This window comes from Macrotis lagotis, chromosome X, assembly GCF_037893015.1.
Source record: "Macrotis lagotis isolate mMagLag1 chromosome X, bilby.v1.9.chrom.fasta, whole genome shotgun sequence".
Classification (NCBI taxonomy): Eukaryota; Metazoa; Chordata; class Mammalia; order Peramelemorphia; family Peramelidae; genus Macrotis; species Macrotis lagotis.
In genome coordinates this window covers 526,890,803-526,907,592 of record NC_133666.1, presented here as the reverse complement: position 1 = coordinate 526,907,592, position 16,790 = coordinate 526,890,803, and the positions used below count along the sequence as shown (strand labels likewise).

Here is a 16,790-nt window from a genome sequence, read left to right as displayed (position 1 = left end):
GTGCGGCGGGCCGGCGGGGGGGCCAAGGCCGGGCGGCGGCGGGCCGTGGGGGGCGCGCGGGCAGCCGGGCCCGGGGGCGCCGGGCGCTAGGCGCCGCTCACCTGGGGCGATCGCGACTCGCCCCTTGACCCTCCCTCCTGCTGCCCCTTCCCCCGCCCCCCAACCTGGGCAAGCGGGGGAGCTGAGGACCATGCGAGATAAAGCCTGAGGTCCAGGAAGGGGAAGCGCGCGGCAGCGGGCGGGCGGGCGGAGGGGGTCCCCGAGAGGCCCGCCAGCGGCTCCCCGCACTCCTCCTCCTCTCCTCCTCCTCCTCCTCCTCCTCCTCCTCCTCCTCTCCTCCTCCCGCCGCCCGGCCTCCGGGGGCCGAGTCCGCCGGGGGCGCCGGGCGGGCGGGGGATGCCGCCGCCGGGGCGGAGGGTGCAGTGGCTATGCTGCTGGTGGGGGCTCCTGTGCGGCTGCTGCTGCCCCCCCGCCGGTGCCGCCCCTGCTGCCCGCCGCCGCCGCCGCCGCCACCGGGGGGGCGCCGCTGGCGAGGGGCGGCGGCGGGGACCCTAGCCCTGGAGCCCCCTCCTCCGCCTTCCTCTACCGGAGGCTCAAGACGCACGAGAAGCGGGAGATGCAGAAGGAGATCCTGTCGGTGCTGGGGCTGCCCCACCGGCCGCGGCCTCTGCACGGGCTGCAGCCGCCGGCGCCGCCGCCGCCCCCTCCGCAGAGCCGGCCCGGCCCGCCGCCGCCGCCGCCGCTGCCCCCCGGCAGGCTCAACTCGGCTCCGCTCTTCATGCTGGATCTGTACAACGCCCTGTCCGCGGGCGAAGAGCGGGCAGAGGGGCCGCCCGAGGAGCCCCCGGCCCGAGCCGGGGGCGCCCCGAAGGGCTGGTCCCAGCGGCGGGCCCCGGCCGCGGCCCCGGGTCCCGGAGGCGGCGGCGAGGCGGCCCCGCTGGCCAGCGCGCAGGACAGCGCCTTCCTCAACGACGCGGACATGGTCATGAGCTTTGTCAACCTGGGTAAGGATCCGCGCCCCACGGGGTAGGGGGGCGATACCCCGGCTCTGCCCCCGCCGGCTGCCCAGAGCCGAGCGCATCCCTCCTCCCCTCGGGGCCCCACTTTCCCCCTGTAAGATGAGGGGGGATCATCTCCGAGATCCCCCCAGTCTCCAAACCCGAGCTCTCCCCGACAGTCTTGGGAGCCCCTGTCGGGAGCCGGCTCAGGCAGGTGTGTTGGCCGCTCCGCCACCTGTACGGCCCTGAGCCGCTGGGACGGGCAGGTTTCCCGGAGGTCACGGAGCTTTCTCAGAGCTGTGTGCTCTTGGTTATAGGGAAAGGAATGATCGGGGTAACTTGTGGAGTTCCCGTTTCCTTCCCTTATCCCCTCACTTTTGCACGGATAACGCGGTGCTTAGAAGTTGCTTAAAGGAGAGCATCTTGGTGCTTCTCTCTGTCACCGCTTTGAGAACTGGATTGTCAAGTATCCCCAAGGAGTCGGGGCATATTCAGGGCCCTTCTCACTGGAGCATCGACCTTGTTTAACCTGCTCGAGGAAAAATAAAAAGCCTAGAGCTGTAGATAGAAAATCAGGGCAGCTTCTAACATCCAAATGATATTGTTGCCTTCTAAGCTACCCTATGACTCTTAACTCTTATAGTATTAAAGCTTCAAATTTGTAGAATCTACCAAAAGAATAGGGGCTGGGGGGGGGGGGTTAGAAAGGAAGACAAAAAAAAAGAGATGAATGCAAGTTGGGACCCTGTTGAGAATTGTTGGGAACACTTTTGTAGGGTATCTGTAGTGAATGGATCTTCTGTTGTCAGGGGCCCTAGAGAGAATTCTGTGGTAGCATTCATATATAATCCTGAATATTGTTAGTCATAATGTTGAAATCAGTGTTTGGTGGTTTCAACTCATTCAGAAAGATTGAAAAGATGAAAACAAAAAGTTGGGAAGAGATTGAAGAGGGCTTCAGCAATATCACAGTGTTGCTTGAGGAAAACAATGAGATTTAAAATCTAGATCTACTAACTTATTCTGCAAACTGGGATAGTTCATTCAGTTTCTCAAAGTTTCCTTACTTATAAATGAAGATGAGATTAAGGTTTTTTTCTCTCCGAATGAATATTCCTAATATATGCCTAATACATTCTCAGTATATTGACTTACTCAGGTCTTTCTCCCTCCTTTTCCCATGTGGAATGTGCTACTTTGTCAATATGGTATGATACAAAATCATTTCAAGAGAAAATAGGATGGTCTTTAGCGACTCCAGAATCTACTGTTCATACATTAAAAAAAAATACTTTGCTAGAATGGATGCCTTCTAGATTCCAAGATATGGTAGATAGAATAGATAACACAAAGATAGGCATGTTCCTTAAATGCCATGCAGAAAAGTCATCCAAAGACAAAACAAAGCAAAAAAAAAAAAACCCAAAACCTTGTCACTTTAAGGGCATTGCTGGCTTGAAGAACTCTCCAAGTGAAATAGCTAGTTCCTCACAATTGAATTTAAAAGTGATTCACAAACATGCCTTCAGGTTGTTGTTGCTTCTGTTGCTTTTTTGAGGGGGGCAGGAGAGGATGGACCCAGAGATGGAAAGGTGGACTGGTTTCTTAATAACTTACAAAACAAAATCTCATAGCAGGTGCAGCCTCAGAGCCTGCCAACCTTGCCAATGCGGAATACTTCAGGGTCTGCCTTGCAACTTTGGTATCCAGGGATTTTGATTGGGCAGGAATTCTCACAAATGATGGCAGCCAAAACCAGGGTTGGACTACCTCCATGAAGCAGGCTGGACAAATTCTCATGATTCCAGGCCACTAAGGAATGGTTCCAGGGGCATCAGGCCAATACTGTTCCTTGTCCTGCCTCCCCTGCTTCCTCTCCCTCACTTAATACCCCCCTTCTATCCTGGGCATATCCAAAAAGCACAAGTTAATCCACAGGTCATTGGGAAAAATGTCTAGTTGCTTTTTTGAGTACAATCCCATTCCCCAGCTGGAATGGAGAAGGTTCTAGATTCCCTTTCTGTCAATAACAATAGTAATGAAACCTGTAATATTCATCTAAGGACTATATAAGAAACTGCTTAAGGAAAAATTGCTCTATATCCATTACATTGATTTGCTTATTGATTGAGACTAAGCTAGCCCTAGGCAAGACTCAGAAATGGACAAATCTTTTTTATTTTTATCTTGTTTAATGATTTCCTACAACCTCTTTGCTCAAGTTCAGTCACAAACACTTTCTTAGTGAATATTGAGGGCAGGAACCTGTGCTAAACACTACGAATACAAAGGACATTAAGAAACAATAGAAATAGACTGTTCTTAAAGAACTGTACATTCTCCTGGGGTTACAGAATGTGCACAGATAGAAAAAGGAAGATGATTTGAGAAGAAAGTACTCTAACAATTGTGTGTGTGTGTGTGTGTGTGTGTGTGTGTGTGTGTGTGTGTGTATGTATGAAGATAGCAAAAAGAAAGCTCCCGTCTTTTGTTTTTCAAGGACCTATCCCTATGTCCAATTTCTACACGGATGAGGTTGTCCTTATTATCTCCATGAGTTTACAACTTGGAGAAATATTTACAACTTCAGAGAGGACTTGTAAAAATGTAGAGGAATAAATCTCAATCTTTGATGGTATCATCAAGTATATGATAACAGAAAGGAGATATTAAAGTAGGGAATTCTGATTGGGACCCTTCAATCAAACTACTAGGCATTCCTTTTATTTAATACACATGGAGATAGACTAGAATTACTTTTAGGTAAATGTATGACAGGTTTCTAACTACTTCCCCAGTTTTCAACCAAGCTTCAGAAATCAATTTTAACTTAGGCAGCCTCCAATAAAGTCTTACTTGTGGCACTGAGGTGACCTACACTTCGTTACACCTGCAGAGTCCTAGGTTGGCAAGTCCTATGAAACTGGAAAAATTTCTAGTAGGAACCTGATTTTAAAAAGTGTGTTTATTAAGTTCAAGGAAAGGCCATTTCCAGAGGGTTGAGCACAAGGCAGTATTTTTTTTTCCAATTACAGCAGCCTATGAAGATCAAATGATATGCAGCATTGTTAGGGGTCCCCAAACTCATAAAGTCACAGATTCTTGAAGTGCTAAAATGAGACCTTATCCTAAGAGGTAAAGTAGTAGACTGTGGTCTTCATGGACATAAAGAAGGTAAGTTACAGTGGTTCAGTGGAAGAATGTAGGATTTGGAGTCAAACTCAGGGACTCATTTTAAATCCCAGCTCTATCACCTTATTATCTATGTAACTTTAAACAAATTATCTCACCTTCCCAAGCTTCATTTTCCTCATCTTTAAAGAAGATTGGATTAGATGATCTCTGAGATCCCTCCCAACTCTAAATCTATAATCCTTTGACCTTAGTTGAGGAAGAGTGCTGAAGTACATACAGTGCTGGAATTGGAATCAGGAAAACTAGGAGCGCAATCCTATTTCAGATATAGTTTCCTCATCTGTAAACTAGGGATAGTTTTAGCACCTACCTCCTAGCTTTGATCTGAAGATCAAATAGGATAACTTTTTTTTAAAAGAAAGATTTTATTTATTCTGAGTTTTACAATTTTTCCCCCATTCTTGCTTCCCCCCCCCCCCCCCCGAAGGCAGTCTGTTAGTCTTTACATTGTTTTTATGTATACATTGACCTAAGTTGAATGTGATGAGAGAGAAATCATATCCTTAAGGAAGAAAAATAAAGTGTAAGAGATAGCAAAATTACAAAATAAGATAATGGGTTTTTTTCCCTCCTAAATTGAAGATAATAATCTTTGGTCTTTGTTCAAACTCCACAATTCTTTCTCTGGATACAGATGGTATTCTCCATCCCAGATAGCCCAGAATTATCCCTGAGTGTTGCACTGATAGAATGAGCAAGTCCATCAAAGTTGATCATCACCCCCATGTTGCTGTTAGGGTGTACAGTGTTTTTCTGGTTCTGCTCATCTCACTCAGCATCAGTTTGTGTAAATCTTTCCAGGTTTCCCTGAATTCCCATCCCTCCTGGTTTCTAATAGAACAATAGTGTTCCATGACATACATATACCACAGTTTGCTAAGCCATTCACCAATTGAAGGACATTTACTTGATTTCCAGTTCTTTGCCACCACAAACAGGGCTGCTATGAATGTTTTTGTACAAGTGATGTTTTTACCTTTTTTCATAATCTCTTCAGGGTATAGACCTGGTAGTGGTATTGCTGGATCAAAGGGTATGAACATTTTTGTTGCCCTTTGAGAGCATAATTCCAAATTTCTCTCCAGAAAGGTTGGATAAATTCACAGCTCCACCAACAATGTTAATTAAATAGGATAACTTTTAAAGTATTTTGAAATCTTAAAGAGCTCCATAGATGCTAGCTATTGTTTATGATTTTTATTACTTGTATTTTCAGATTGAGGATTTGAAGAGCATATCCCCGATTTTCTGCTCGTGATTTCTTTGATGGCTGTAGTTAAATGACATCTCTCACTAAAAATCACAGGAAAATCAGGTCCTATACTGTTGCTTTTGGCACATATTTAGAACTCAATGGGTTAAACATTTTATTAAGAGTCAGTTAACAAGCATTTATTAATTATGTTCTTGGCACTGGAGAAGGAGAAGCACAAAGGAAAATGGTTACATAGTTGTAGACATGAATCTTTTGTAAAACAGAGGATTTACTCATGAAATACATTTAAGTAACACTGAGGCCTTTCATCTAGGACTACCATCAGGAAGTATGAATCAACAAGAGAAAACTTTCTCTCACATCTGAACTACCGGTCATTAAAGCCAGCTCATTGTTATTTATGTTGATTGTTTCAAATTCTTCATGAATGAACAGAATGAACATTTATAGTGATTCGAGTACTTACAGCAACTTGGCCCCTGATGTTTGCTGTTGCTACTGCTGTGAGTCTGTATAAGGTGTATGCCCATGCATGTATGCATGTATGCGTGAACATGAGCCTCAATTCAATCAGAGCTGTTTTCCATTTGTTTTCTGATGCTAAGAATCTTTTTTGGCAGCCCAAATAATCTGCCTTCCTGTCTTTGGTTTTTCTAGAATGCACTCTCTTTACCAGGGAAAACAGACTGTCTTTTGCCCTCTGTGGTTTTAGTTGACCTTATCAAAGTACAGGCAAATATCAGTCTAGAGCTGATGTTTACATATACCACTGATTTAATTTTTTTTTTGATAAAATACATGGGACTTGCTATTTTTCCTGCATGAAAGTTTCAAAGTAAATGAAGAAATTCAGGGCCTTGTTCACAATGTTTAGACATGCTTTAGATGCTTGCTGAGTGATACATACTTTTGGTATATTGTTATATGTTAATTAAGATGTTATTTATTATGAATCATTTTTTATATATTTGGATTTATATTTCCTTTAGTTTATAATATAATATATACTTTCCCGAGCTTATTTTAAAACATTTACATTTTTATTAGTGTAGATACTCTCACTACCATAGAGATGGCAACCCCTTCTTCATTTAGCAAACAATTTAAAGTGTTGTTACAGACAAAAGACAATTGTCAGTCTGTGGTTTATGTCCTGGTAATGAGCCTATCCAAACAATGTTAGACTAGTCTTTTGACAAATGTGTGTTCCTAGTCTTAGTAGTTTATAAGCTCCTCAAGGGCAGGCACTATTTCTCATTTTGTCTTCCTGGTCACAGCATTCAGCAGAGTGCCTTTATACATAAGAACTTGAAGGATTGAATTGGATTAGCTTGATTTGGAATATATTGGATTCTTGAAGCTTTTCCAAATTTGGTAGGACTCAAAATAATTTATACTCTGATTCTTCTTTCCAGTCAGGAATAATCATTATGCTTCATTATGAAAAGACATCAGAGTAGGATTTCAGTGGATAAACTGCACATGAAAATAATAAAAATTCAGGCATCCTTCATTTGAGCTGGTCCTTCCCTTTCCTTAATTTGAATTAATGAGGTGTTAATGTATATAGAGAGATATTAACAAAGAACTGAGAAAATCATTGTCTTCTCTTTCTCAGGAAAAGCAACAAGAAACTTATTGTGCTGTAAATACTGGCAATCTTCTGGACATAATCTCACTCTTGGGAATTAAAATAGAAGAAAACCTGAAGCAGAATTTTCACTATTCATGTTTATAACCAAGCACAATTTTTGCCCAGACTTTGACTTTTACACATTTTTTCATCTAAATTGCTTCAACTTCAACTTAGTTACACATTTTTTTCATCTAAATTGTTTCAACTTAGTTACTAATCAATTGATGAACAAACATTTATTAATGATTTATATGTGCAAGAACTATGGTAGGCATTGGGACACAAAGAGAAAAATGAAATAATTCCTGCCCTCAAAGTGCTTATGTTCTATACAGGGAGACAATATATATATATATACATATATACATACATATATATATATATATGTATGTATATATGTATATATATATATGTATATATATATATATATATACACACATATATACAATAAATTTAAAGTGATGGGGAATGGCATTGAAGAGAAAAGGCAGGCAATAGTAATTGAAGGGATTAGGAAAGGCTTAATGGAGAAGGTGACATGAGTTGAGTTTTGAAATAGTTCCTTTAGTTGAGTTTCTAAGAAATAGACTTGAGGCAAGAATGAGGCAAATAATCACAGATAATAAAATTAAATTTATATGTTACTTATTGTTAAAATGGAAAATTGGCTTATGGAAATATGATTTGAAATGGGAGGTGAAACACACTCCTAAGTACTTTCTACTCTCCTAAATATTAAATGCAAAAGTCAGTGGCATTAAAAAAAATCCCACAGATGTACGTAATGTTCTTAAACTAAGATCAAAGGGCAAGCAGATAGCATTGTTTAGATCTCAGAAGGTGTTTCCTTTGGTTGTCCTTTTAAGAATGAAATTGTAATAGGGAAAAATCCCTTTAAGACTTGCTGAGTCACAGTCATCTCTTCCAACTCAAGGGCTAAATCCTTGAAGAATAAGTATAACCTCAAAGAAATAAAGATTCTCTCTGCTTTAAATACAATTCAATTCAATTCAATTCAATTCAATAAATCCTTCTATGTGGTCCGTATTGTGCTAGGTATTTGAAATTCAAAGATAAAAATGGAAGTAGTGTCTTTAAGGAGCTTAGATTCTTTTGAGACAAAGCATATTTAAAGATTAAATGTAGGGGTAACTAGGTGACAGTGGCTAGAGCCCTGGAGTTGAGTTCTGAATTCAAATATGACCTCAGATATTTGACACTTACTAGCTGGGTGATCCTATGAAAGTCACTTAAGTCACCTTTTCCAGAAGAAAGAGAGAAAGAAAAAAAAAGAGAGAAAGAAAGGAAGGAAGAAAGACAATTAAATTTAAAATATCCATATAAAGTTATTTCAGGGGAAAGGATCAAGCTAGATTTCCTAGAAAAAAAAGCACTTGAATTGAATTTTACAGAAAATTGAGATTTTAAGAGGTGCAAAGGGAGTTCAAGCATGGGAGTCAGCAGTCTATGGAAAGTCAAGAGATGGGTAATAGGATGTCAGGCACAGGAAGTGTTAAATAGGTCTGTTTACCTGGAACTAAGGTACAGAGTAAGGGAAGGGGAGTAAAGTATTTTAAACTAGCAAATATAGGCTAGAACCAGATAGTGAAGGGCTTTATGAGCCAAAGAGAAGAGTTTGTGTTTTCTCCCAGAGATGAGGAATCACTCTCTTAAGGTTGGGACTGAGGGTGGGAGTCCTGTTTTAGGTATATCAGTTTAGCCACCATGTATAGGATGGATTGGAGACAAGAAGGAGCTTCTAAAATAACAGTTTTTAGTCTGGATTCCAAAGAATTTTTTAAGAGGTCTTCATACTTGAATAGGAAAAAAAAATTACATCTTCACTTTAATTAGTCTTGGTTTCTTATGTAATCCTATATATTTTATGCATTTAAAACATTATTCAGAGTTCATAGGCATCTCCAGACTACCAGAGAAGTCCATGACACCCAAGTAGACTAAGAACTCTGAAAAGTATTCTACAATGAAACCACTTGAAAATAGAAAAAGAAATAATTCTAGCTATCAGTGATGGACATCACTGAAAGATAAGAAAAATTATCTTTTGACAAGGAATAGAAACAAATACAGACACTCTCTAAGGTTACAAAAATGAATATGTCTAATATCCCATACTTGTAAAAAGCTATTATCCCTTCTTCCCCAACCTGATCTCCCCATGGGTTTATAACCTGTTCAGACAACAACTTTGTTCTTTTGAGAGAGTGTTATCTCCTATTATTTAGAGAAGGCCACCTTTTCCTATAGAATATAAACTTCTGGAAGGCAAGGACACCTTGTTTTTGTTTTTTGGAACCTCTGGGTCTATCACAGCGCCTTTTTCAGGAATTTAAATAAATTTTTGTTGAATATAATTTTCTGTCTTTGGGAAATTTCTGTGCAGCTATTACATTCCAATTTTTATTCCTTCCAATCAATTAATTGCTTTTTAAATATCTTCCTTTCTCCAGGAATTTTTTTTCTTCTTTCTTTGTTCCATTTTAAGTTTTTATTTTGAGTCTTAGTCAATAATCATAATAATAATAGCTTAAGGAGGTTTCTTGATCTATTCTCTTTTTGGCTTTGTTAGTGTGTGTGTGTATGTGTGTGTGTGTGTGTGTGTGTGTGTGTGTGTGTGTATTTGTGTGTGTGTTTGTGTGTGTGTGTGTTTGTAAAGACATTCCTTTCCCCTTTTTTCAATGGGGAATTAACTTTATTCCCCTTATGCTAGCAACAGTGACATTTTTGTATCAAAGGAAAGCCAATAATTTTGAAATGTAGACTCAGTTTAAAAAAAAAATTAGTGCCCTCAGCCTTTAAAGTCCCACAGAGTGCTTATCTATATTCTTATGCTCCATTAAAGCTTCTCCTCAAGCCAGATTCCATAAGCATTATCCACATAAAGCATTTGCTTCAGCAAATATTGGAGCTTGGATCACCAACTCATAGAACTAGAGCTAGAACCAGAATGTACCTTATAGACCATCTAGTATGATTGTATTAGTTTACAGATAAAGAAACTGAGACCTAGGGAGGATAGACCCTAAAGAAATAAGCATCAGAACCTGTGGCCAAGTTAAATGTTTTCATAAGGAATCATTTTATTTGTATAGGTGCTACAGGTTAGGTACTTATTTCTCTGCAAGGTTTTCTATAGTGGAAATGTTAATTGAAATAATTTTTTTGAGCCAGGTTCTTCTAACTTGAAAGCCAGCGCTCCATCCACTGGGATCACCTAGCTGCCTCCAAATCATTCTTTTAAGTAATTTTCTTAACTGTTTTCCTGAAAAGCGGGGTAGTGGGGCTTGGGTTAGAAATCATGATTCTTTGGGCTTCCTGACAACCCTGGGCAAGAAACATCATCCATTAGAGCTCTAGGCAACTCATTAAGACAAGAGCTTGCAGAGAAGGGGCTCTCCTGTATTGGGAAAGGGAGTTTCCTCATTCATGAAGTCACAGATTCAGATCCTATATTTATAGCTCAGATGGTGAGGAAAACCATGGGAAAGGAGCACAAGGAAAATGACTATCAAAAGAGTTTATCAGTGGGTCTGAAACAAAGAAAACATTATATTAGGAGAAAATACATTTGCTATAATTGGCAAATGGCTTCACTGAATTTCCTGTAGCTTAATTTGTTAAGTATTTAAGGCACTTCTGATATGAAAAAAATACTTCCTAGAGAATTTTTTAAGTACCAAACATGCAAGTTCATGCATCCATCAAGTCTAGGTCCTCTTAATCTTTTTTGGCAGTTTGATAAAGTGTGTAGACCCCTTCTCAGAATTATGTTTTTATATGCTTAAGATAAAATACAATTAATTACAAAGGAAAGCAATTATGATGAAATGAAGTTATCAAGCTATTTTTAAAAACCAAGTTTAAGAACAGAAGATTAATAACCCTTGGTCTAGTATGATAATCAGGCCAGGGAGGGTCTTATAGTATAGGACAGTTTGAGCTTATATTATAAGATATGATGTGATATGATATCACATGATGTGATATGTGATGTGATATAATGTAATATAACATAATATGATATGACATGTCTTATAATATAATATAATAAATAAATCTGGTGACTAGATGGGGACAGGATAAGTCAGAGGTTAGCTGTGGCTAGAGGGATCATATGCTGTTCCCAGTTCTGCAGCTGGTCAGTCAACAAGCATTTTTTTAACTAAAAATCACCCAATACATAATGCTTCCATGGAATAGCCCTCTTCCCTCTAGAACTCTTAAGGCACTGGAAGATATATTTTGAATTTTTTTGAAGAGAATACCTCCTCACCACCCCATTTTACCCTAACATTGCACTCTTGGAAAAACTGTGGGGATTAGGCAGGATATCAAGAATATACTTTCATGCCATTTTTAATGTATAAGTGAAGTAGCAATAATAATGATAATTGTGATAATAAAAACAACTAGAATTTGTATAGCATTTTGAGGTTTTCAAAACTTTTATAAATATCTCATTTTATCCTCAACAACCCTGGTAGGTGGATGTGATTCATCTGACAGGTTAGGAAACTGAAGGTTTAAGGTTAAGTAACTTGGAGAGGTTGCCTAGAGTTACAAAGCTGCTGAATCTCTGAGACTTGATTTGAACTAGGTCTTCCTGAATCCAGGTCCAGTACTCTATCCCCCATGACACCTGTCTCTGTAAGGTTTAGAAGAGGAAACAAAAAAATTTATTGATACAAAAAGATATCAAATAATAGCAAAATAAAAGACATCAAGGCAAAAAAGTGATTGGATTCAGATCCCTAAAGTGTCTTATGGAGCAGCTAGATGGAGTAATGGATAGAATGCTGGATCTAAAGTCAAGAAGACTCTTTCTATTTTAAATCTGGTCTTAGACACTGTTTTTTAGCTGTATGACCCTCAGTAAGTCACTTTACCCTGAGTTTTCATCATCTGTAAAATTAATTAGAGAAGGAAATGGCAAACCATTCTGCTTCTGTCAAGAAAAACCCCAAATAGGGTGATGATCAACCTTGATGGACTTGCTCATTCCATCAGTGCAAAAGTCACGGACAGTTTTGGGCTATCTGCAATGAAGAATACCATCTGTATCCAGAGAAAGAATTGAACAAAGACCAAAGACAATTTATTACCTTCAATTTAGGAAAAAAAACCCCGTTATCTTATTATATAATTTTGCTATTTCTTATACTTTATTTTTCTTAAGGATATGATTTCTCTCTCATCACATTCAATCTGGATCAATGTATAACATGGAAACAATGTATAGACTGGCAAATTGCCTTCTGTGGGGGGGAGGGAAGCAAGATTAGGGGAAAAAATTGTAAAACTAAAAATAAAATAAAATCTTTGGGGGAAAAAAAGAAAACCTGGGCAGCTAGGTGGTGCAGTGGATAGAGCACCAACCTTGGAGTCAGGAGTATCTGAGTTCAAATCTGGCCTCAGACACTTAATAATTACCTAGCTGTGTGGTTGCCTTGAAAAATCTAAAAAAACCCAACTAAATAGGCTCATAAAGAATTGAACACTGAAATGACAAAACAAAAATCAAGAGTAACTTACATTAAAAATCTCACCCATCTTAGATATGGGTTTATTGCAGATTGTAGTAGAGGGAACAATTCTTAGGAAATAAGTATTTATAATATACAATCAAATTAGGTCTTTCAGAGACTTGAAACCATATAATCTTGATCATGGTAACTTCAATTCTTCTTTATAATATTGCTCCTCCCAAATGAACTCACATGCAGAGTTGAATGAGGACAAGGAAACCTGCCCCACTTACATCCATTCATGATAATTCCCTGTTTAGTAGTCTCCTTGGTCCACAGTGTTATAGGTATGGGGTAGCCTAAAGAAGAAGTTTCACTTGTGTCTCAGAAGCTTTCATCATGAATATGGGAGGTTAGGGCCACTTTCTCAAGTTTTTCATTATTTACTACACCCTGTTGGGCTTAATAGCAGCCATTCTTCTGATTAATTGAGGATTAAGACTCCTAGACTAACTTCTCTTCAGTGGCCATTGTTTTCCAAATATGTCATCAATACAATGTGGCTTTGCTACAAAGAGTAGATCTTAATCCTTCCCAAAGGTACATGCTACTGTTGGATTTTTGTTAATCTTTATTTTTAATTGTTTTGTTGATATCTTTTGTTTTTATATCAGTCATTTCTAACTATTGGTCCTTCAATCACAGCTTTGAACCATCTTTTATAATAGTGATAGAGTTAAAACACACCTGATAGCATGTGTGATTTTCTGCATTCTCCACCTTTCTATCAGGAGAATTCAGGTTATAAACTGGAAGGGATTTAGAAGTCATTTTGTCTAATCCTTCATTTTATAGATGAGGAAATGGAGAAACAGAGGACCAGAAGAAAAGTGATTTTTACCAAAGACAAACAGATAATAGCAAAGTCATATATTTACATATATATATGTATATATATATATACATACATGTATATGTATGGATATGTTTTGTCCTTTGGATTATTATTCCAAAAAAACTTTTTCCCTACAAATGAATTTTATTTAATAATTTGCCTGAAATGATATTTGAGCTGCCATCCTATGAGTGTAGAATTTCGTCTTCTCCTTCTATCACCCATTTTTACTTTTTTTAAATTTTTTTTATTTTTAAAGATTTTATTTGATTTTTATAATTTTTCTCCCAATCTTACTTCCCTCCCCCCACCCCACCCCCATGGAAAGCAATGTGTCAATCTTTATTTTGTTTCCATGTTGTGCATTGATCCAAATTGAGTGTGATGAGAGAGAAATCACATCCTTAAGGAAGAAACAAAAAGTATAAGAGATAACAAGATCAGACAATAAGATATCTGTTTTTTGTTCTAAATTAAAGGGAATAGTCCTTGAAATTTATTCAAACTCCACAGCTCTTTATCTGTAAACAGATGGTATTCTCCATTGCAGACAGCCCAAAATTGTCCTTGGTTGTTTTGCACTGATGGAACGAGCAAGTCCATCAAGGTTGAACATCACCCCCATGTTGCTGATAGGGTGTACAGTATTTTTCTGGTTCTGCTCATCTCACTTAGCATTAGTTCATGCAAATCCCTCCAGGCTTCCCTGAAATCCCATCCCTCTTGGTTTCTAATAGAACAATAGTGTTCCATGACATACATATACCACAGTTTGCTAAGCCATTCCTCAATTGAAGGACATTTACTTAATTTCCAATTCTTTGCCACTTCAAACAGAGCTGCTATGAATATTTTTGTACAAGTGATGTTTTTACTCTTTTTCATCATCTCTTCATGGTATAGAACCAGTAGTGGTATTGCTGGATCAAAGGATATGCTCATTTTTGTTGCCCTTTGGGCGTAGTTCCAAATTTCCTTCCAGAAAGGTTGGATGAGTTCACAGCTCCACCAACAGTATAATAGTGTCCCAGATTTCCCACAACCCTTCCAACAATGATCATTATCCTTCCTGGTCATATTGGCCAGTCGGAGAGGTGTGAGGTGGTACCTCAGAAACTTTGATTTGCATTTCTCTAATAATGATTTAGAGCAATTTTTCATATGGCTATGGATTGCTTTGATCTCCTCATCTGTAAATTGACTTTGCATATCCTTTGACAATTTGTCAATTGGGGAATGGTTTTTTTAAAATATGACTCAGTTCTCTGCATATTTTAGAAATGAGTCCTTGTTTCCCAATTTACTACATTTCTTTTGATCTTGGTTACAGTGGTTTTATCTATGCAAAAGCTTTTTAATTTAATGTACCATCACCCATTTTTAAATAGATTTTGAATATGGTAAAGTCAATATTTAAATTACATTAAGGTAATTTCATTATGTGTCCCTATGATCCTGATATTGAAAATGTAGGCTGTGTGTCCGGCTTTGTTTAATTCATTTTTTCAGAATGCTTTTCTCTTTTAAAGGAGGAGAGCCTTTCAGACTCCGATAGGAATAAGTCCTTAACTCTGGATTCTGTTAGAGAAATTGAGATTTCTGAGGACTGTAATGTTCAGTGTCCCAGTACACTGACTTTACTTTTGTTTTTGCACCATCTTTCAGCTATATCAAGCATAAATCTGTGGCCAGATTAAGCTTTGCTAAGCAATTGCGCAGTGAAACTCCCCCGCAGTTCCCCCAACAAATGAACTTTAATAACTGCTGTGTTCATTATGATGACTTTCCTGTAGCTACCATTTACCCTTTTCACCTTGTTCAGAATGTGACTTCTAGCCTTAAACATCTGCCTTTGTTGATTGTTGTTCCTGTATTTGCAGTCTTGTTTGTTTCCTGTACATGAACATTTTTTTTTAAATGCTGGTTTGTGTATCAGCAAAGTAGGAACTAACTTGGTCTTAATGGACTTCCCTATTCAGGGAAGAAAGAGAACCTGGAAATGAGTTTTCTTGATCTCCAAAGTTAAATATTTTCCCTCCTCTTTCTTTTCATGAATCTTATAGGAATATTCTCAATGACTGACTTACATGTCTTTTTCAGCTCTATGTTCTAACTGGACAGTGTTTTTTGTTGTTTAAAAATTTTGCTAGTTTAAACTGAGGATTTCTATTTTTCTTTATGATTTTGTTCTTACCATTTTAATGAAAGGATATTCATATAATAGCAGATAATAGTAACATATCTGCAACATTTTATGGGAAGAAACCATAAAAGATACTCAAATATAAAATGTGAAATTTTGGAAGATAATAAAGTATCATTTTTAACATGAGATTTTAACATGAAATTTAAAAAAATTTATAATGTTTGATGCCTTGCTGTTGTACAAATATGCAATTTTAAATTTAAATGCATATGTTTGTATACTGTGTTTCTCTGTACTGATACCAAATCCATCAGAAGTTTCCTTGGGTTTTTAAAGTCTAGGAATTTTAAAATCTCTTTTCCTCTACATACTTTCTTTGAGGTGTCTGTCACCATAGTACCTAGACAATCAGTCAGGCAGAGATATGAGTGATTAAATTTCTCTCTAGCTAGTGCTCTACTTGATCCATGCTCTGCAGGATTTCAGGAGCAGAATAAAAAGAAAAGCTAAAGAAGGGACAAGAATTGTAGGAATCCTGACTTCTTAAAACTATTAGAATTTTTGTGGCAGGGGCATGAGGGTAATAAAAATATTTTCACTAGTTTTCTAAAACGTCAAATGGATTTATATAGCATGGCATATTGGAAGGAAAACAACAATGGAACTGAATTCAAGTGTTGGCAATTGGGCTAGTTACTTAACCTTTTCCCAGTTTGAGTTGCTTTACCTGTTTTTTTAAAAGCATAATCATAATGTGGGCTATTTACCTTAGTGAGTTTGTGTGAGACTTTTAAAACCTTAACTTTTAAGTTAGGAGAATTCAAACAAAGATCTCACTGTTACGAGAGGCAGTGTCAGGGATTCTTTCAGATCTCTTCAAGTAAAGAATGCCAAAGATAGTAGGTAAAACCTCTATGGGAAGTCCATAAATCAGAAATCAGGTATTTCAGATAAGACTTGAATTGATTTCTCTTTGGGCTTCCAGTAAGAAAATTATTTGCTAAGCAAATTAACAGGACAAGTAGCTAATACTGGGCAATACTAGGCAAATATTTAAATTATTTAAAAGAATCATAGGATCATAAATTTAACCCAAACCTATTTTTCAGGAAAAAAAAATCTGAGCTCCAAGAAATTAAACCACTTGTCTAGTGTCACATAGGAAATGTCAGTGATGAGATTTGAACCTAGGCTTTCCTCATTTACAAATCTGGTGCC

General features: G+C 38.4%; 1 protein-coding gene across 1 annotated transcript in view; it reads left to right on the top strand.

Annotated features, from left to right (window-relative positions):
- Positions 1-396: 396 nt before the first annotated feature.
- Positions 397-16,790, top strand: part of BMP6 (bone morphogenetic protein 6) — a 245,037-nt gene continuing 228,643 nt past the window's right edge. The window contains 2 exon segments of the mRNA XM_074208181.1: positions 397-462; positions 464-1,004. Coding sequence (XP_074064282.1) covers positions 397-462; positions 464-1,004 — 607 coding nt within the window.